Here is a 20,843-nt window from a genome sequence, read left to right as displayed (position 1 = left end):
ACAAGCTAAATATGCGAAGATAATGCTAATGCTGAGCAGCTTTTTGGGGGGCAGGGAGGACCGAAGGCTCAGAAGGGGCAGGTCTTATTTCTGCTGTTTCCCTTGGGTATTTATTTCCGAATTCTTTCTGAGTAACTGCTATTTCCTTTAATATAGCCAGGAAACAGACTCACCTCTGGCATCTAACACACAGATATAGAGGCTTACCTTCTACGTGCTTGTCAAGCACCCTGATGTATCACTTAATACCTGAAGCTGGGAAGTATCAGTCAATTGGTATTTAATAAAATGATGGTTGTTCAGAATGGTAAAAAAAAAAAAAAAAAAAGGATCATATTGAAACACCAAACATATTTGCTTGGTGAAAAGTTACTCTTAACTTTCATAGGATATAATTTGCATAGAAAGGCTTTATTATGGAGTCTCCCTTTCACAAGTAGCATGGAATCAATCATTTGAGTTCTAGAATATTAGAAGACCCACTAAATGAAGTTAACACTGTCTTTCCAAAATAAAAATCAGTATTTTAACCCACTGTTTATATATAAGCCCCATTTATATATATATATATATATATATATATATGGCATGGCAACCCACTCCAGTACTCCTGCCTGGAGAATCCTCATGGACAGAGGAGCCTGGTGGGCTACTGTCCTCGGGGTCACAAAGAGTCAGAAACAACTGAGCGACTAAGAACACACACATACATAAACTATATATAAACCACTGTTTTAATATTTTATTATAAACCTGAATGGCCAAGCTATGTATATAATGATATTACTCAGCTAAACTGTTAGATAGACTTTTATAATTAAGTCATGAAAACATGGAAAATATTTATATGTTAAATTTAAAAAGATACAAATCACATGTTCTCTGTGATTACAGCTATGTGATTTTAAAAAACTAGAAGAAATCAAACCAAATTGCTAATGCTCATTGCATTCAGATGGTAGAATTATGGACCCTATCCATAAGTTTTCTTCTAGATTTCATAATTTTTTATATTGGGTTAGCTAAAAAGTTCATTCAGGTTTTTCCATGGCCAACTCAATATTTAACATCCTTTATACTTACAATGGAAAATATATATTTAAAGTATTAAAATATTATTTGATTGGCATGCTAACAGTCACAACTCTGTGGTATTGGCTTAAGTTAAACTTTTTAGAAGAAATTAAAATATTGTATCTAGAAATGGCCTAGGTAATATTCCAAACTCTGCACTTAGGCTTTTTTTTTAATTTCCACATGAGTATAGAAAGACAAATTAGAAGGAGGACAGAATAAATGAGCATACTTTAAGAAACTGTATCATCAAATCTTTAGGACATAATGTCACTAAATCAAAAAATAACTAGATGAGGTCACATGAAATCATTTATACAAACAAGTAGCATCACTCCAAAGCTCCGGAGGGGCAGTGAAAATTGAAATTCTCCTAGGAAGACATGACTCAGCCTTCCCCAGTGACACTTGAGAAAATGCTCCAAAGTTCTTTCATGAAAAATAAAACTTTACGAAGTCCAAAAAGTTCCTGTTGAAAAGGGCTATGGACTGTCATGCACCTTAGTTCAAATCCAAACTCAAGTTCTTCATCTATAAAATGGAGCTAATATTGCCTACATTATTAGATCCTAGTCAGAATTAAATGTTATGGGGAAAGCCCCTAAAATAAGACAAAAAAATATTATTTTCTTAGTTCTATCTTCCCTCTTCCCTTGGTGTTTCTCAAAATGTAGACTACCACCATTGCATCAGAATCCTCGGATGTCTGCCACTAAGGCTGACTCCACAATTTTCTGCATTTTGCTCAAATAAATGATCATTAAACACTCTAAAGCTTAAAGACCATTAAAATTCAACTATATTAATATATTTAACTACCTGGTCTACTTCAGACTCGGAAAATAATTTAAAATTATATTTATTTATTTTACAAACTTGAAGCTGGCCCTCAAGGCTAGGAAAGGAAGATCTCAGTATCTCTGTTTTAAGTTAAAAACTCAGATTCTTTGACCCATTCTTCTGAGTGTATTTTTTAATGCATTAGGCATTTTTCTTCATTTCTGAAGCCTCCCGTTTCTTCACATGTTCCTTTGTTATTGTTCAGTCGCCAAGTCGTATTTAACTCTTCACAACCCCATGGTCTGCAGCACACCAGGCTTCCTTGTCCCTCACCATCTCCCGGAGTTTACCCAAAGTCATGTCCATCACATGTTCCTTTAGGGATAAATAAAACTAGGCTCTATGTGGCTTAAAAAGAAAAGAGGACTAAGTGGTCACAAATCAACTTAAACTTATTTAAAATTAATAAGATAAAGACAGTCAGGTAAAATTGATAATTCAATTATTTTAAGGTAGCCAGTAAGAATAGCACCTTTTACTTCCAAACATTAAGTATTACCTTATGCCCAAATCAAGCCTTCACAGGTTTCAATATATAAATTTAATCTTTAATTAGATTTTAATTTCTAATTTGGGTATGCAATTCAAAATAACAACCAAAAAAGAAACACTCGGTATTGCTGGAAATAATTTGCACAACTTTATAACAAACAATAGCAATCTTTACATAAAAGTCAATTCTTAAAACCCTTGAACTTCAGAACACAAAAATAAAGCTGCCTTTATATATTTTCCCTTTCAGTTCCAAAAGTGGCTATTTTAGAATAAGTATTCATCCTTAGCTGAATCAAGTAACAATCACCCAATACAAATATCAATTATATATATACTGCTTTCATCTTTCCCTTTTGCTTCTTTTCCAGATTAAAGTAGGACACTGTAAATATTCTCATTAGAAAGTTCTGACCAAGGATACTGGCCTTTTCAAGTAATTCAGAAAAAAACTGGATCATCAAAAGAAACTCTTGAGACACAGCTGTCTTCAGTGTGTTACAGGAGCCACTGACTGCAAGCCTTGGGTTAAATTCACCTCCACTGAAGATGGACCAATTATGCTATTCATGCAAATATGCTCCTTTACCAGATAAACTACAAACACTCCACTGCCAACCAAACTTGCCCCTTACTTAGGTCAGAACATTTTTCACACTTTATAGCACAGTAATATCCCCTGCCAAGAGAAGCTAGTTCAGACACATTCATTAGTATCTTTGGTTACAAGGGCAGTATAATGTGTATATGCTGTTAATAATGGTTCACCCGTGGCTAAGTCAAGATAGGAAAAAAATCCTATAGGTAGATATAAGTGTAATCTGCATTTTCCAAGCTCCTTACAATGATTATATAAAGTCCAGCTCCTTTCTAAATTTTCAATACATATAGAAGCCATCTCTCCATGGGGCCACCTATGTAAAAAAGTTTATCTTTTTGTAGTGCAGGTGAAAGAGAAGGTCACTGAAAGCGATTCCTCCAGTCCCCTCTGGCAGGCTAGGTCTCCAAGGGGCACACAAAGGACAAGAACATGTCCACTTGGTTCTTCACAATAACTTCATCTGGATGTAACTTGTGGGGTAGATAATGGGCCAGGGTCATCTCCCAGGCATCAACAAGATATACTCCAACCCCTGAGAACATCTTCCGAAGGATGGTGTCCAGCTGAAAGTTATACCAGTCGCTGTTGAAAAGGCTAATCTCAGGTCCCAGCTCTTGGACATTGGCTGTCCGGATGACTACCACAGTCTTAGGGCTTCGGTCCAGGAGCTGGACCACAGCCCGACGGATGTTTCTGAGCCGCCGAATATATACTTCCAAGGGGAAGGTGCTGAAATGAGACCACACAGCTATGGCAACCACTGTGTTCTTCCCTCCCACGATGCCATTCAGCTCATTAGCTACATAACGGAGGTCACTGCTAAAGACGGTCGTGAAGCGGATGGGTGGACCATGGCAGCGGTATTTGAGCAGGATGTTGTGCTTCTGGTCCACTGCCAGGAATGGACCCACATTCTTGGGGCTACCCAAGTTAAACTCCACTAAATCTGAAACAAGGAAAAGTCAGACTCATAAGAATGGTTAAACAAAGCCATATACTTTTATTATTCCTTAGTTAGTGGCTTCAAAGAACAACTTTTTTTAATAAAAGTATAACAACAATGGGGAGAGAGGTGGGAGGGAACATCTGTATACCTATGGCTCATTCATGTTGCTGTCTGGCAGAAACCAACAGAATTCTACAAAGCAATTATCCTTCAAATAAAAAAGAATTTTTTTTAAAGTAAAACAACAAAAAGGTACAAATGTAAACACTTACTTCACTTCACCTTGGCACCTCTCCCCAGCTTCAATGGACCTTTATTCTAACATATTTATTAAGTCACTCCATAAGCAAGAAATTACAAATAATATCATCAGCAATAGATTCTAGACCTCAGAAGTAAAATAACCTGTTTACCTCTAACTGTTAGGCCAAGAAATCTTCCTGTTTGTATTGACTGACTGTTGATATCTAAACATCAATTTGACATTTACACATTATTGTTCTAACAGATAAATATTTCTTCCAGGTCAAGAACTATAACTTCGGCTTTTTAACAAACACATAACAGTAACCAAATACCTCTTTTTATAATAAGCAAAAGAAAAGAAGCAACCTTGCTTCTTCTGACTTTCAATTTCACCCTATGCATGGAAAACTCTGTTAATGTCTTAGAAAACTTCTCTCTGTGTCGTAACAAAGACAGCAGCACAAATTAGAATTCCCTTCACTCCCTCCCCTTTATCTAAGTTGGGTTTCCAAGTCCAGCTCCTCTGATGATTCCAGGAATCAGGGATGATCCTCCCTCATTACCCCTAAAAGAAGCTGTATAATTCACAGCTGAACATTGACCCCATGAGGAAAAAGGATTTGTCTCATATCCCTGAAGAGTCCTACAAGTGCCTTATACAGACCAGATTAAATAGCCATTGGCAACCCAACTGAATTAACATTGCCTAAGCATCTATTCCAGAGAAGGCAATGGCACCCCACTCCAGTGTTCTTGCCTGGAGAATCCCAGGGACGGGGAGCCTGGTGGGCTTCCGTCTATGGGGTCGCACAGAGTTGGACACGACTGAAGTGACTTAGCAGCAGCAGCAGCAGGCATCTATTCTGTGCCAGCACCAATGTGTTATAAGCCAGCAAGGCAGGACTTCCCTGGTGGTCCAGGGGTTAAGATTCTACCCTTCCACCGAAGGAGACAGGAGTTGTATCCCTGGTGGCAGAACTAAGATCCCACATGTTGCATGGCATGGCCAAAAAGAAAAAAAAAAAGAAAGTAAATAATAAATTAGTTTCCTAGCTTAAAAAAAAAAAAAAGTCAGCAATGCTCAGATGGATAAGTCACAGTCCTTGCCCTCAAGGAGTTTACAGTCAATTCTGAAGAAGTAACATCAAACTATAATTGTCCCATATTATTTACTTTTAAGGGTTAAAGTTAAGGTTTCACTTTTTTTTCCATGAGGTCCCACCCAGGCTCTTCTAGAATCTCATACCTCATTCTCCTTACTACTTAGCATTTGGCCTCAATTAAATTGCATAAAAGCTCAATTTACCATTCTTTCTTCAGATTAAGATCAAGCACTGACACAAGGCTTTATCAGGCAAAAATCTGTCTGCAAAGGCTACAGTGGAAAATGAACAAGACACTCAATGCGATCACTGCTATTAAAGGAAATACCAAGCTCATTAGAACTTAAGAACCAAGCAAATACCGACTGCTGGAAGGCTCTGCCTGGTCAGCACCAAACTGTGCCTAGCATCATGCCATACAAATGGTTTCCCTTCTCCTGCTTAACTTGTCTTTTATCAACTAGAACTCTGCTATGTCTGTTTCAATTTTTTTTTAAATAAGCAAATCAAAATCATAATTAATTTTCTACTTATGGGGGTCATATCTACTTCCTCCTTTCCTTCAAATGAAACTTGAAACTAAGTTGATATAATAAACAGAAGAGAAAAATGAAAAACACCACACACAACCACTCACAACTGTGGAATTTTGTTTTGTGAAAAGTCCTGTCCATAAACAGCCATCAAAAATAGTTCTCACAAAATGGTACAGATGAACTTATTTGCAAAGTAGAAATAGAAACACAGATGTTAGAGAACAAACTTACAGATATTAAGGAGGGATGGGGGAGTGGAATGAACTGGGAAACTGGGATTGACATATATACACTACCTGTGTAAAATAGATAATTAGTGATAATAGATAATAAAATAGATAGTAAACTTAATAGATAATAAAATAGATAACTACTGTATAACACAGGGAACTCTGCTCAGTGCTCTGTGGTGACCTAAATGGGAATGAAATCTAAAAAAAGAGGGGATATGTGTACATGTATAGCTGATTCACTTTGTTGTACAGTAGAAACTAACACAACATTGTAAATCAACTATATTCTAATAAAAATTAATTTAAAATGAAAAAAAAAAAACAAAACACATTTCCCACAAAGCTGTTCGTCAGCTCTGTAAACTCTAAGCAGGGTTTTCAGTCCTGCTGCCCTGGATCCGCCCCTCCTCGCTCTATCCACACCCTTTCTGGGAAGAGGAAAAGGCCTCCTGAGAATAAGGGACGGCCCTCCGATAAGCAGGGTTTTATTCCAAGTCTGAAGAGCTGCCCAGAGCCCAGCCGTGAGACCAGGAAGCTAAGAAGGCTGGACTGGCCAGACTCCCTTGGTGAGAGGCAGCTCATCTCAGAGTCACACAGCGACCACCCAATGGGTGACACGGGGACACTCTGTTGCCTGGATGCAATAAATTGGACTACAGTTTGTCTGACTCCTTCCACTTAAATCTGTTATAAACTTGGAGTAGGACCAAACAGAACTAGAAGAGAAACAACAGGAAATGTTCACTTCCATTTCACAGCCTAGACTGTCAGAAGGGTGTCACCTCACACCTGTGAGGTGAGTGTCCAGCACCTTATCGCACACTTGGAGAAACGAAGCCCTGAGAAGCAGATGACTCGTCCAGGGTCACACGGCTTGTCAGTGCTTTGAACTGCAACAGGCAGCCAGAGCTTTCGTTGATGCATGCCAGCCCCACCACTGGTCAGAAACTATCACTCATCTCTCCAGCATCAGGACTCGCCTTTAGTCCTTCGGAGAAGTCAGTTTTCCCTCATCTGATGCCTTTCTGCAGGTACCAGACTGGGTCTGCTTATTTCAGAGCTGGATCTTGTGTGTATGGGAGTTATGAAACAAAAAGCAAAGTACCAACCTGGAACAAACGTAGTGAGGTATTCAAACCATTGCCTGATTGTCGAGTCACCAAAGAAGTACACCACTTTTCTCTGTAAGCATTCTGTAATGTTGTCAGGGTCATTAAACTGGCGCATCTTAAATCTCCTGGGCCTCCACTGATCTTTGTAATAATAACCAGAAGGAAAAGTTCCTAAGCCTTGAGATAGTTCTAGGCTGTTGGTTTCTGAAAGAAAAAAAGATATTCTGAAATTCTCTTCCAACAAGTCATACATAAAAAATGTTTCAAGTTAAAACACAATTATGCTCCTATGTTTGTTAGCCTGCTGACAACCTCCAGCTGTCACATCTCCAAGAAATCCCAGACTTTCCCTCTCCTACAAAAAGTTCTGCTTTGCACAAAAATAGGAAGATCTAAAATGGGTGTGAGGATGTTTGTGGACAGAAGGGGAAAGGGGACGTTGACCATTCCCTCTGATGAAGCATGTTTTTCTCAAAATAAAAGCAGGCAAAAACCAAGGAAATGTGTAGATCTAAGCACTATCTGGGGTTATGGCTCACCCAAATGCCTGCGAGGCAAGTAACAACTTAAATTCACATTTATATATGCATGGCAGTATTAGTCCTTAATGTTTCTCAGCTCATTCTAAAGTTTTGATCAATGGGTCCCACAATCAAATATTAACTCAGAAAACCATCACTGAACACAGAAAACAAACCACTGACACAAGGTCTAAAGAATTACTCTCCACAACACAAAAGGTTCAAAAGTCCTTATACACAATGAAAAATAGTAAAATTGCATCAGGGACTTCTCTGGGGGTCCAGTGGCTAAGACTCCGTGCTCCCAATGCAGGGGGCTGGGGTTCCATCCCTGGTCAGGGAACTAGATCTAGATCTCACATGCCTCAACTAAGATCCAGTGTGGCCAAATTAAAAAAAAAAAAAAATTGCATCAGCAGTGTGTACTCATGCTTGTAGCGTAGTTACACATGATCACACAAGCATCAGGACACCTTTCACAGTGACAGTCAACACCCTTCTTACCAAACACCTCCCTCAGAAAATGCCACTGGAATTTTTCAGTGGAAACAGAGCACTTTACATGCTTCAACAGGGATGCCTAATATTTCCTGCACGTTTACTCTGCACCAGACACTGTTCTGAGCAATTAAATGTATTCTCTCATCGGACGCTCACGATCACCCTTCAAGATAGGTCCTACCTTTCAAAACAGTTAAGTAACTTGACCTCAGTTCCAGAGCCAGGAAGTAGCAAAGTCAGGATCTAATCCAAGCAGGTGAGCCCCCAAGTCCATGCTCTTAACCACTGTGTTATATCACTTCCCAAAACAAGATGTCTGTGGATACCAGCCATTTTCTTTTAGGCTTTTTTCTGGAAAAGTGTACATTTATTCATTTCTAACGCTTATTATTCAAGTTTATAATCTTCCAAAAACACCAATCATTTTGTGTCACTCCCTTATACACCCCAAGGTTCAAATCTTGATCATAATCCAGCAATTCTATAGTCTCACCTGTTTAACCACAATTCAAAATCCAAGTGCTCATATGACTTAGAAATTGAAATTTAAGTAAGTTTCCTACTCATGACTATTTTCAGCTTCTTTGATTTTTTTATCAAAAAAAAAAAAAAATTCTACCTCCTTCCAATGCCTATCTGCTCGCTCCAGTTCATTTTTTCTTTTCTTTATCTATTTATGGCAGTGCTGGGTCTTCGCTGCTGCAGGGGCCTTTCTCTAGTTGTGGCTCCTGGACTCTGGAGCACAGGCTCCACAGTTCTGGTGCATACAGGCTCAGCTGCCCCTGTGGCATGTGGGATCTTTCCACAACAGGGACTGAACCCATGTCTCCCGCACTGGCAGGTGGGCTCCTTCATAGTGAGCCACCAGGGAGGCCCCTTCTTTGACTTCTTGATATTATCTATATTACTCAAAGTTATTTTGGTTTTATTCCCTTCAAAGAAGATGCCCTATTTGACAGGGGCATATTTAATCCTTTTTCTTAGGCATCTGCAAATTCTTTGCAGGTTCAAGGTCTCAATTGAAAAGCAAACAGCATTATAAATGCTTTTTTGGCAAACGTGACTATCAAAGAAAACTGGGGGGTAGGATAAATGTTTGGCTTATTCAAAAGCAATTTCTCAACATGCTACTAAATGAAGCATTACCATGTCATCTCATCTTGCCCAAAGTTCCTTATTATATCAACACATCAAGGTTGCACAGGCCAGAGAACACACCTGGGGCCCAAAGAAAATATCTACTGGAATGGGGATCAAAAGTGATTTTAAAGTCACAATTTTTGCTAGGTTAAGTTAGTACACTCAGCTATTCTGTGTCAAGTAAGTGTTACAAAGAAACATGTATATCACACCGGAAACAATTACCATTTCCATTCAAATGTTAATTATATTTACTATCAGAGTTAAGTCAAGCAAAGCAAATCAATTACTGAACCTCACATTAATTCTTTAAACATGCAGCACTAGATAACAAAAGGTATTTTTAAAGAGGAATATGTGTACCTACATCGCCCTCTTATGGTCAACTGGGACAAAGACATTTCCCGACTAAATTTCAAGCAGTCTGAACTGTTTAAAAGGTCAGTGTTTCTCGGAGCTCAGAAAGAATTTTCACTTAAACTGTACTGTATAAATGGAATAAAAATAATTTAAAAACATAACCGAGTCATTATTCAACTTTATGTTTATCTTGAACATTGATGGTGAAGGAAATTTATATGGAGGTGGTTGTAAGAGCAGACATAAAGATCTTTATGCAAAATCAGAAGGGATAGTTTTGATTATTTGCAAGTAAGGTTCCTACTTCTCTAAAATGTCTTGGCTTCTCTTTAAAAGCCCATAGCTTAAATTTTCCTCCAAAGAGCATCATTCTATATCATTCATTAGCCATAATAAGGGCTATTTGGGCCACGAATGGGACTAAATGAGAAAAATGGGCAGAGATAAATTTCCCTAAACCATTTAGAAAGAGCGGTATGAGAGGGACACTTGTGAAATAAGGGTAGGGATGTGTACGTACCAACATGGGTCCTTTTATTTTTCCGGCAGGGAATTAGAACTCAGGAGGGGAAAGAAGGACAAGACCAAGAAGAAATGGAGGCAATCAATTCCCTATCTAGGAACTCGAGCACAGGAGAGCCACCTCCGGGAGGTAAGGAATGAGGACACTGTGCTGAGCTGTCCGGCCACACCCCGTCCAGTGTTGGGAACTCGAGGAGTGCCTAGCTCCTTAGAGATCACAGTGGTTTGAGTTTTTACTGAACCTTGAATTCCCCCTACAAAACTTTAAGAATTTTTTTTTCTTTCTTTTCTCTAAAAGCTAAGCATCTTACACATGCTATCTGAGGTAGAAATACCTGTAGATTCAGAGAATGTTGAAAGGGACCTCAGAGAAAGCTAGTCCAAATATCTCTTAAAGGTAAAGAAAGCAAGTCAGAGTGACTTGCCAAGGTTTCTTAGGGAGCTGAGGAGATGGGTGATGGCAGAGGGGGCACCATTCATAGAGACCGCATTTTGTTACTGAAACGGTGGTAGGAGGGGGCTTCCTTTCCCCAAATGATACTAGGCTTGCTGGCTGTTATGTCTTGCCTGGGAAATCCCATGGGCAGAGGAGCCCGGCGGGATAGAGTCCATGCGGTTGCAAAATAGTCAGACACAACGTTGAGACTAAACAAAAACGTGTAGGATACCAATCCTCTGATTTCCTAAGTTAACTGGACGTGGACCTTGGCTTCAGTTCAGTTCAGTCGCTCAGTCGTGTCCAACTCTTTGTGACCCCATGGACTGCAGCACGCCAGGCTTCCCTGTCCTTCACCAATTCCTGGAGCTTGCTCAAATTCACATCTATCAAGTCGGTGATGCCATCCAACCATCTCATTCTCTGTTGCCCCCTTCTCTTCCTGCCTTCAATCTTTCCCAGCATCAGGGTCTTTTCAAATGAGTCAGTTCTTCACATCAAGTGGCCAAAATATTGGAGCTTCAGCTTCAGCATCAGTCCTTCCAATGAATATTCAGGACTGATTTCCTTTAGGATGGACTGGTTTGATCTCCTTGCAGTCCAAGGGACTCTCAAGAGTTCTCCAGCACCACAGTCAAAAGTATCAATTCTTCATCGCTCAACTTTCTTTATGGTCCAACTCTCACATCCATACATGACTACTGGAAAAACCATAGCCTTGACTAGACAGACCTTTGCCGGCAAAGTAGTGTCTCTGCTTTTTAATATGCTGTCTAGGTTGGCCATAGCTTTTCTCCCAAGGAGCAAGTGGAGCATCTTTTAATTTCATGGCTGCAGTCACCATCGACAGTGAATTTGAGCCCAAGAAAATAAAGTCTGTCACTGTTCCCATTGTTTCCCCATCTATTTGCCATGAAGTGATGGGACCAGATGCCATGAACTTCATTTTTTGAATGCTGAGGTTAAGCCAGCTTTTTCACTCTCTTCTTTCATTTTCAAGAGGCTCTTTGGTTCCTCTTTGCTTTCTGCCATAAGGGTGGTGTCATCTGCATGTCTAAGGACCTTGGTTTACTGGGTTGTTGTGAAAATTCAATACTATGATATGCGAAAGTGCATTTTTCACTGCAAGGGGCTAAACTAGAGTGCTAGAAATATGCTGGATAGTCTATAAACACTCTATATCTTGATCTGGGTAGTAGTTGGTTAATTCATTTTCTATTGCTATGCAAGAAATCAACACAAACTTAATAGCTTAAAAACAAGGGGCAGACTTCCCTGGTGGTACAGTGGGTGAGACTCCTGCCAGTGCAAGAGACATAGGTTCTCTCGGGAAGATTCCACGTGCCATGGAGCAACTAAGACCATGTGTCACAACTCCTGAGCCTGCACGCCTACAGCCAGTGCTCTGCAACAAGAGAAGCTACCACAGTGAGACGCCTGACGCCTGTGCACTGCAACAGAGAAGCCTCTGCTCACAACCAGAGAAAGCCCATGCACAGCAACGAAGACCCAGCACAGCCAAACAATAAATACATAAAAATATAATAACTACATTTTACAACAAGGATTATTTATTTTCCCACAGTTCTGCAGGTCAGGAGTCTGGGCTGCGGTGTGGCAGGGTTCTCTGCTCAGGATCTCACAGGTGGAAATCAGGATGTCAGCAGGGCTGTGTTCTTTTCTGAAGGCTCTGGAGAAGAATCTGCTACCAAGTTCATTCAAATTGTTAGCTAAATTCAGTTCCTTTCAGTTGTCAGACTGAGTTTCTCATTTCCTTGCTAGTTGTTAACCAGGGAAGGGCCTTCAGCTCCTAGAAGCTGCCTACAGTCCTGGCCCAGTGGCCTCCTTCATCTTTAAAACCAGCAATGAAGAATCTCCGTCACCTGAAATCCTTCTCACACTTTCAATCTCTTTCTTCTAGAAGCACCAGGTCACTGTTAAGGACCTATATGGTTAGGTCAGATCGACCCAGGATAATCTCTCTCTCTCTTTTTAAGTCAACTTTGTCATACAATTGAAGGGCATGGATCACTGGGGAGTCACCCTACAAAGATATGTACAGACGTAAAACTCCATTGTGCTATATGCCTCATATCTGTGTGCTCTATTGCCTATAAGACAAATTTCAATAGAGAAAAACAATAGAAAGCTATAAAGATGTTGATATTTATTCTACTGTTATTAGATCTAGTTATATTCTAAACTTTGATTAAGCTCCCCCCAACACATGAGCTCTAGTTTAGTTGCTGATGACATTAGAAGCCATCAAAGTGCCTGAGACATTAGGCTAGTGGTCTGAGGACCACAATGCTGGTGCTTATAAAAATCCAGCAATAATTCTGACCCTGGAAAAGCCTGTCAGATGCTTGGCTTTAATAAGGTAGTCTGCTGCTACTGCTAAGTCACTTCAGTCGTGTCCGACTCTGTGTGACCCCATAGACGGCAGCCAACCAGGCTCCCCCGTCCCTGGGATTCTCCAGGCCACAACACTGGAGTGGGTTGCCATTTCCTTCTCCAATGCATGAAAGTGAAAAGTGAAAGTGAAGTCGCTCAGTTGTGTCCGACTCTTAGCGACCTCACAGACTGCAGCCTACCAGGCTCCTCCGTCCATGGGATTTTCCAGGCAGGAGTACTGGAGTGGGGTGCCATTGCCTTCTCCAATAAGGTAGTCTAGTCTAACTTAAAGTTATGTTTCTGTGCTCGAATTGTGTCCGTGCATGGGGGTGGCACTGGCAATCTCAAGCAATCCACAAGACTGCTTGAGGAGGAAACTCAATTAACTAAGGAATTGTTAATTCCACACATAGATAAGGAAATTCCCTGGCAGTCCAGTGGTTAGGATGCTTTCACTCTGTGACCAGGGTTTGAACTCTGGTACAGGAACTAAGCGGAGAAGGCAATGGCACCCCAATCCAGTACTCTTGCCTGGAAAATCCCATGGATGGAGGAGCCTGGTAGGCTGCAGTCCATGGGGTCGCTAAGAGTCAGACATGACTGAGCGACTTCACTTTCACTTTTCACTTTCATGCATTGGAGAAGGAAATGGCAACCCACTCCAGTGTTGGAGCCTAAAGTATCCCAGGGATGGGGGAGCCTGGTGGGCTGCCATCTATGGGGTCACACAGAGTCGGACACGACTGAAGCAACTTAGCAGCAGCAGCAGGAACTAAGATTCTGCACACAGAGCAGTGAGACCAAAAGAGGAAAAAAAGAAAACAAAGATCCCACAAGCCTTGTAGCACAGTCAAAATAATAATAAATAAATGAATATCAACATGTCAAAGGGAAAATAAAATCTTCAAAGTATAGGATTCATAGGTGGAAATAATAAAAGTGGAAAGACTATGAGCCCTTCTATGGCCTCAGCAAAGAAAATACAAAATGGGCCTGAAATATCTTGTGGTGCCTTCAGAAAGTAAGGAAGAGCTAAAAAAAAAGAAAGAAAAGAAATAATTAATGAAAAGAATGAAAGCATTGTCAAAAGGGCACAGAGCCAAGCGAAAGAAGTTCCCAATTACCAAAACGGGAACAATCTGAACAATTGAATTGGATTATAATTCAAAGAAATAGTTGAAATAGTCATGAGCCTATACTGATGAAATTAACAAATGATAAAGAAGAGACAACTCTTCCTTACAAAAAAATTCCAAGTAATAAATGTCTTTAGAAGGAGAGATAGAGCAGATCATCATTAGAACACCACAGAAGTAACTGCTACTGGGAAGATCGGGTGATGAATGCTAAAGTTAGTAGATGAAAGTTTGAACAAAAACAGAATGTTTTACATAGTTTCTGTATTATTAATTTCCTGTGGCTGCTGTAACAAATTACCACAAATTTAGTGGCTGAGAACAACACAAATTTATTCTCTTACAGATCTGACGGCCAGAACTCCAAATTCACTATCACCGGGCCAAAACTAAGCTGTGGGAAGAGCCACACTCTCTTTGGAGGCTCTAGGGAAGAATCTGTTTCCTTGCCTTTTCTAGAGCTGCATTCTGTGGCTCATGGTCCATTTCTCTGTTACTAAAGCCAAGGTCATGACATCTTCAAATCTCTCTCTGCTTCCATCTTCACATGGCCTTTTCTCTTCTGTAGGAAGCCTCCCTCTGCCTCCCTCTTAAAGTGACACTTGCGACTGCATTTAGGGCCCACTCAGATAATCCAGATACTCTCTCCCCAGCTCAAAAACCTTCACTTAGTCACACTGGCAAAGTTTCTTTAGCCATATAACATATTCTTTAGCCATATAACATATAACATCCACAAATTTGAGGGATTAGGATCTGGATATTTTTGAGGGTTTAAGATGTGGATATTTTGAGAGTCCCTTGGGCTACAAGGAGATCAAACCAGTCAATCCTAAAGGAAATCAACCCTGAAAATTCATTGGAAGGACTGATGCTGAAGCTGAAGCTCCAATACTCTGGCCACCTAATGTAAAGAGTCGACTCACTGGAAAAGATCCTGATGCTGGGAAAGACTGAGGGCAGAGGAGAAGGGGATGACCGAGGAGATGAGAGGGTTGGATGCCATCACTGATTCGATGGACATAGGGTCACAAAGAGTCAGATATGACTGAGCAACTTAACAACAACAACAACATCTTTAGGGGCCATTATTTAGCCTATCACAGCCTCAAAGTATCTCCCCAGAATATCATGTAGATACAAAGATGAAAATAATTACAATGAAAATAGATACAATGGAAAACCTGGCAGACACCACTTAAACCAGGTGATCAAGGTATCATTAGTAATACATCTGGACATCATGTACCTCCGCAAAAGGATACAGCATCATTCCTGTCCTATTCCTCCCAAAAATGCATAACCTCATCCCACTCATAAGAAAACATTAAACAAACTCAAGTTCAGAGAGATTCTAAGAAATATCTGACCAGTGCTCCTCTGAAGTGTCAAGGTCATAGAAGACAAGAGTCTGAGGATCTGTCACAGTGGGAAGACTAAGGAAATGTACAACCAAATGCAATGCGGGGTCTGCACTGCATTCTGGAACCAAAAAATGGACATCTGTCAGAAAACTGATGGAATCCAAATAAAACCCAATAGTTTACTTAATAATGTTACATCGATGTTCCATTCTTATTTTTGTTAAGTGTTGTATGATTTCTTGGGCTTCCCTGGTAGCTCAGCTGGTAAAGAATTTGCCTGCAATGCAGGAGGCCCAAGTTCGATTCCTTGGTCAGGAAGATCCCTTGGTGAAGGGATAGGATACCCATTCCAGTATTCTTGGGCGTACCTGGTGGCTCAGACGCTAAAGAATCCACCTGCAATGCAGGAGACCTGGGTTCGATCCCTGGGTCAGGAAGATCCCCTGGAAAAGGAAATGGCAACCTACTCCAGTATTCTTGCCTGGAGAATCCTCATGGACAGAGAAGCCTGGAGGGCTACAGTCCATGGGATCGCAAAGTCAGACATGACTAAGCGACTAAGCACAGCTGTGATTTCTTAAGAAGTTAGTGTAAGGGGAAACTGGGTAATGTCTATACAGGAACTTCGTACTATTTCCACAACCCTTATTTAAGTCTCAAATAAACAGAAAACAAGACATTTTAAAAAGAAGACAAAGGGAATGACAGAATTAGGGAGGAAGGCAAGGAGGGACGGAAAAGGAATGAAACTAATAATGGGAGCCCTTCATTTAGGATCTTTAAGTGCCCTCTGCTGGTCACTAAGCTGAACATCGATGACATTCCCCCATGCTGGACTTTTTGTTATTACACAAAGTAATTGTCCTTCTCTTTTCTTTCCAATTGTTTACCTGCTCTAAAACAGTTTTCTCAAACCCAGGGTACCCTGCTCCTACTGATTTACGGTTTCTTTCTTCCTCTAAAAACCCATCAAAGCCTCACTAGTTACTGAATACTTCTTTTCTCTAAACAAAATTATAGTTGTTCAGTGGCTCAGTCGTGTCAGACTCTTTGCAACCCTACAGACTGCAGCATGCCAGCCTTCCTTGTCCTTCACTATCTCCCAGAGTTGGCTCAAATTCATCTTCATTGAATCAGTGATGCTATCCAATCATCTCATCCTCTGTCATTCCCTCTCCTCCTGCCTTCAATCTTTCTCAGCGTCAGGGTCTTTTCCAATGAATTGGCTCTTCACATCAGGTGGCCAAAGGATTGGAGCTTCAGTTTCAGCATCAGTCCTTCCAATGAATATTCAGGGTTGATTTCCTTTAGGATTGACTGGTTTGATTCTCAAGTCTTCTCCAGCACCACAATTCAAAAGCATGAATTCTTCAGCCTTCTTTATGGTCCAAGTTCATATCTATACATGACTACTGGAAAAACCATAGCTTTGACTATATACACCTTTGTTGGCAAAGTGATGCCTCTGCTTTTTAATATGAAATTAAAAATGTCTTTTAATTTCATGGCTGTAGTCACCATCCGCAGTGATTTCAGAGCACAAGAAAAGAAAATCTGTCACTGCTTCCACTTTTTCCCCTTCTATTTGCCATGAAGTGATGGGACCAGATGCCATGATCTTAGTTTTTTTAATGTTGAGTTTTAAGCCAGCTTGTTCACTCTCCTTTTTCACCTTCATAAAGATGCTCTTTAGTTCCTCTTTACTCTCTGTCATTAGGGCAGTACCACCTGCATATGTGAGGTTGTTGATATTTCTGCCCACAATCTTGATTCCAGCTTGTGGTTCACCCAGCCCTGCATTTCACATGATGTACTCTGCATATAAGTTAAATAAACAGAGTAACAATACAAAGCCTTCTCTTATTCCTTCTCAACTTTGAACCAGTCCATTGTTCCAGGTCCAGTTCTGTTGCTTCTTGACCTACATACAGGTTTCTCAGGAAACAGAGAAGGTGGTCTGGTACTCCCATCTCTTAAGAATTTTCCAATTTGTTGTGATCCACACAGTCAAAGGCTTTAGCATAGTCAATGAAGCAGAAGTAGATGTTTTTCTGGAATTCCCTTGCTTTCTCTATGATCCAAGAAATGTTGGCAATTTGATCTCTGGTTCTTCTGCCTTTTCTAAATCAAGATGTACATGTGGAAGTCCTCGGTTCACGTACTATTAGAAGCCTAGCTTGAAGGATTTTGAGTATAACCTTACTAGCAAGCAGACTGAGGGCAACTGTATGGTAGTTTGATCATTCTTTGGCATTGGCTTTCTTTGGGACTGGAATGAAAACTGAACTTTTCCAGTCCTGTGGCCACTGCTGAGTTTTCAAAATTTGCTGACATATTGAGTATGGCACTTTAACAGCATCATCTTTTAGGATTTGAAATAGCTCAGCTGGAATTCCATCACCTCTGCTAGCTCTGTCTGTAGTAATACTTCCAAAGGCCCACTTGACTTCACACTCACTTCACTAGGTGAGTGACCACACCATTCCAGTTATTCAGGTCATTAAGATCTTTTTTGTATAGTTCTTTTGTATATTCTTGCCATCTCTTCTTAATCTCTTCTGCTTCTGTTAGGCACTTACCATTTCTGTCCTTTATTTTGCCCATCCTTACATGGAATATTCCCTTGATCTCTCCAATTTTCTTGAAGAGATCTCTAGTTTTTCCCATCCTATTGTTTTCCTCTACTTCTTCACCCTGTTCGTTTAAGAGGACCTTCCTATTGCTCCTTGTGTGAAGCCACAGCTACTTCCTGGCTGAACTCTAAGACTTGTCAGGTGCAAGCAAACCATCTACAGCTCCTCCCTCTGACCATCCCACTGGACAACTGGGGACATCACGGGGTCACAGGGTACCCATCCAAGCCCGGGTACCCTGCTCCTACTGATTCATTGTTTCTTTCATCTTCTAAAAACCCATCAGACTGAATCTAGTGAGCTAGACAACCAGGGCTGTGGAACAGAGGGTCAGAAGTGTTGGTGAGTCCGAGCCTCCAGAAGTGACAGATGGGAGCATGTAAGGGATACAGTATACTGGGGGTACCATGTTTACTGACATCTTGACTGTGGGATCGAGGGCCTGGCCGATAAAAGGCAAGCAATTTCCATTCATGATGTTTCACATTTGCATCCTCTAAGATTAGGAACTCACTGGGTTCAAGTAAATCAAACAGGAAAAGATGGGGATTTCTTGTGGCAACTGACAGTGAACACCAGAAATACAGACTGGCAGGGTCCTGCCTGCATCAAGACCACAAGTTTTATTTAGCCCACACAATATAATTTTTTTTTTAGGTTTTTAACAGGATGCCAATGTTTTGAAATCTGGAGATGCACATTCAAAAATTAAGACTTCAGGTTTTTGATGGAAAAAAAAAAATCTTTCGACCTGGCTGTGTTGGGTCCACATTGTTGCATATCAACCACGTGTAGGAACCAAGGGGCTGCCACCTTCAGACGGTCCCCGCTCTGCAGTTCCTTCCCACCACTTACACAAGGTGTGCGTATGGCCGATACTCACACGGCTAGGTTCACGCGTATTCTACACCTCATCCCTGGGGCATTAGTGTTTGCACCCTCTGCTTTGTGGGATACCACATACATGCTTTCAACAGCTAAAAGGACCTCATCTTCCCTCTGCACTTGATCTTAGCCAAAAGGCCAAGAAGTGACCACCTTCCAATACATAAGCCACTTAATAATGTTCATCCTTGGGACTTCCCTGGTGGTCCAGTGGCTAAGACTCTGCGCTCCCAATGCAAGGGGCCCAGGATCGATCCCTGGTCAGAGAACTAGATCCCACAGGCCACAACTAAGAGTTCACATGCCTCAATTAAGACCCGACAAAGCCAAATAAATAAATTTTTAAAAAATAATAATGTTTATCCTTCTTTTATACCAGTGACTATAGCTCATTATAACTATTCTGCAAAAAACAAAACACATATATTTCATCTTCTAAATTTAATTCTTTTACTCTTAATAATATCCTGTACCAATGGATCAGAATCACCTGGAAGTTTTGTTAAAACGCAAACTATGCCCAGTAGTAACCAGGGCAAATTAAAAGGGGGCTTTGTATCTTCAGTGAAACTACAGAGACTCAATACACTGAGCAGGAAAAACAACAAATCATCACATTTGCTCCTTTTACCTTTTATATTCCTGGGAATCACAGTCACCCAATCAGGTCCACTGGAGTTGATTGGCATTTTGATATTGACACCACTTGAAAGAGGAATAAAAAGAGTACAAGCTCAAATATTTTTAATTTAAGGAATTAATTTATTTATTTAAATTTAGGAACATTTATTTTTCAATATGTATCTTTATTTGCAAATTTTTAAATAGATGGGATTTCAAAGAGCTGTCTAAAGATGAAATATCCTTATAAATGTTAATTCATACAATTGATACTTAATAAATTAGGTATCTTATAATAAGCAGGTTATACGGACACATAAACTGAATAAGAATTAAACAGGTTCTTAGTTTTTCACTGCTTCACCCTTAGGTTGCAAACTCCAAAATGACAAATTTTGTTTGAATCGCTTAATCCCTTGGACGCAGAGAATGGCTCACACTGATGACAATGTCTACTGTCACTACTTGGTTTTCAGGCTGCAAGACTACGGGGAGCATTAAGTCAGATTCCTTAAGCCTTGCCTAGAGCAGAATCCTAATTGGGGACTCATCCATCCCTCAAATGATCAATGTCAATCTTTCTCTTTCTCTTTTTAGTTAGCCTAATGCAAAATTTCAGATTTTTAACAGAGTAAAAATGCAAAAATTAAAATCTATATCAGGATTCTGTCAAATGTTTTGTTTTCAAAAACCTATGCCACCTCAAATACTTTCCCAGCAAACTTCTAAGTAAGTAGAATTTTTTAAATGATTCTACTACAGATCTGGCAGATTCTACTACATCAGCCAGCCTCATCCAGGATATGCAAGTAAAGGCAAGGACAGACATTATTTTATCCTTCTGGATTCACAGGTGTTTTCTGGTTTTAATGGTAGGATTTGGTGTTAGGAACATTTAAAATTTTTACACTTAGTTCTCTGACCTTTTCCCCACTTTTTTTCCACGTGGCATTTCAGTAAATTACAAGTTATGTTTCTTCCATTTAGCAGAAGGGTTCTGCTAAACCCCTAGGCAGACTGACAACACACTCCTAAAAGAGAGTAACTGAACACTCCTCATACAGAGGCAAAAAGTACACAGAAATAAAATAATCTGTTCATGGTGTGTGTAAATGCTAAGTCTGACTCTGTGTGATCCTATAAACTA

The 20,843-nt window shown here is 40.3% G+C and overlaps 1 protein-coding gene across 7 annotated transcripts in view; it reads right to left on the bottom strand.

Annotated features, from left to right (window-relative positions):
• Nucleotides 1-2,440: 2,440 nt before the first annotated feature.
• The window catches only part of NXPE3 (neurexophilin and PC-esterase domain family member 3), a 55,271-nt gene continuing 36,868 nt past the window's right edge, over nt 2,441-20,843 (bottom strand). For 5 of the 7 annotated variants that reach the window (XM_061427011.1, XM_061427014.1, XM_061427017.1 and 2 more), the window contains 3 exons: nt 19,707-19,780; nt 7,181-7,387; nt 2,441-3,953 (listed from right to left, as the gene is read on the bottom strand). In XM_061427011.1, the coding sequence (XP_061282995.1) occupies nt 3,403-3,953; nt 7,181-7,387; nt 19,707-19,780 (832 nt within the window). In that variant the 3' untranslated portion in view covers nt 2,441-3,402. The remainder of the gene's footprint in view (nt 3,954-7,180; nt 7,388-19,706; nt 19,781-20,843) is intronic. The other 2 variants (XM_061427025.1, XM_061427023.1) reach the window with 1 other exon arrangement.

Source organism: Bos javanicus, chromosome 1, assembly GCF_032452875.1.
Source record: "Bos javanicus breed banteng chromosome 1, ARS-OSU_banteng_1.0, whole genome shotgun sequence".
Classification (NCBI taxonomy): domain Eukaryota; kingdom Metazoa; phylum Chordata; class Mammalia; order Artiodactyla; family Bovidae; genus Bos; species Bos javanicus.
The sequence above is the reverse complement of the archived record's forward strand: the minus strand, read 5'-3'. Positions and strand labels throughout refer to the sequence as shown.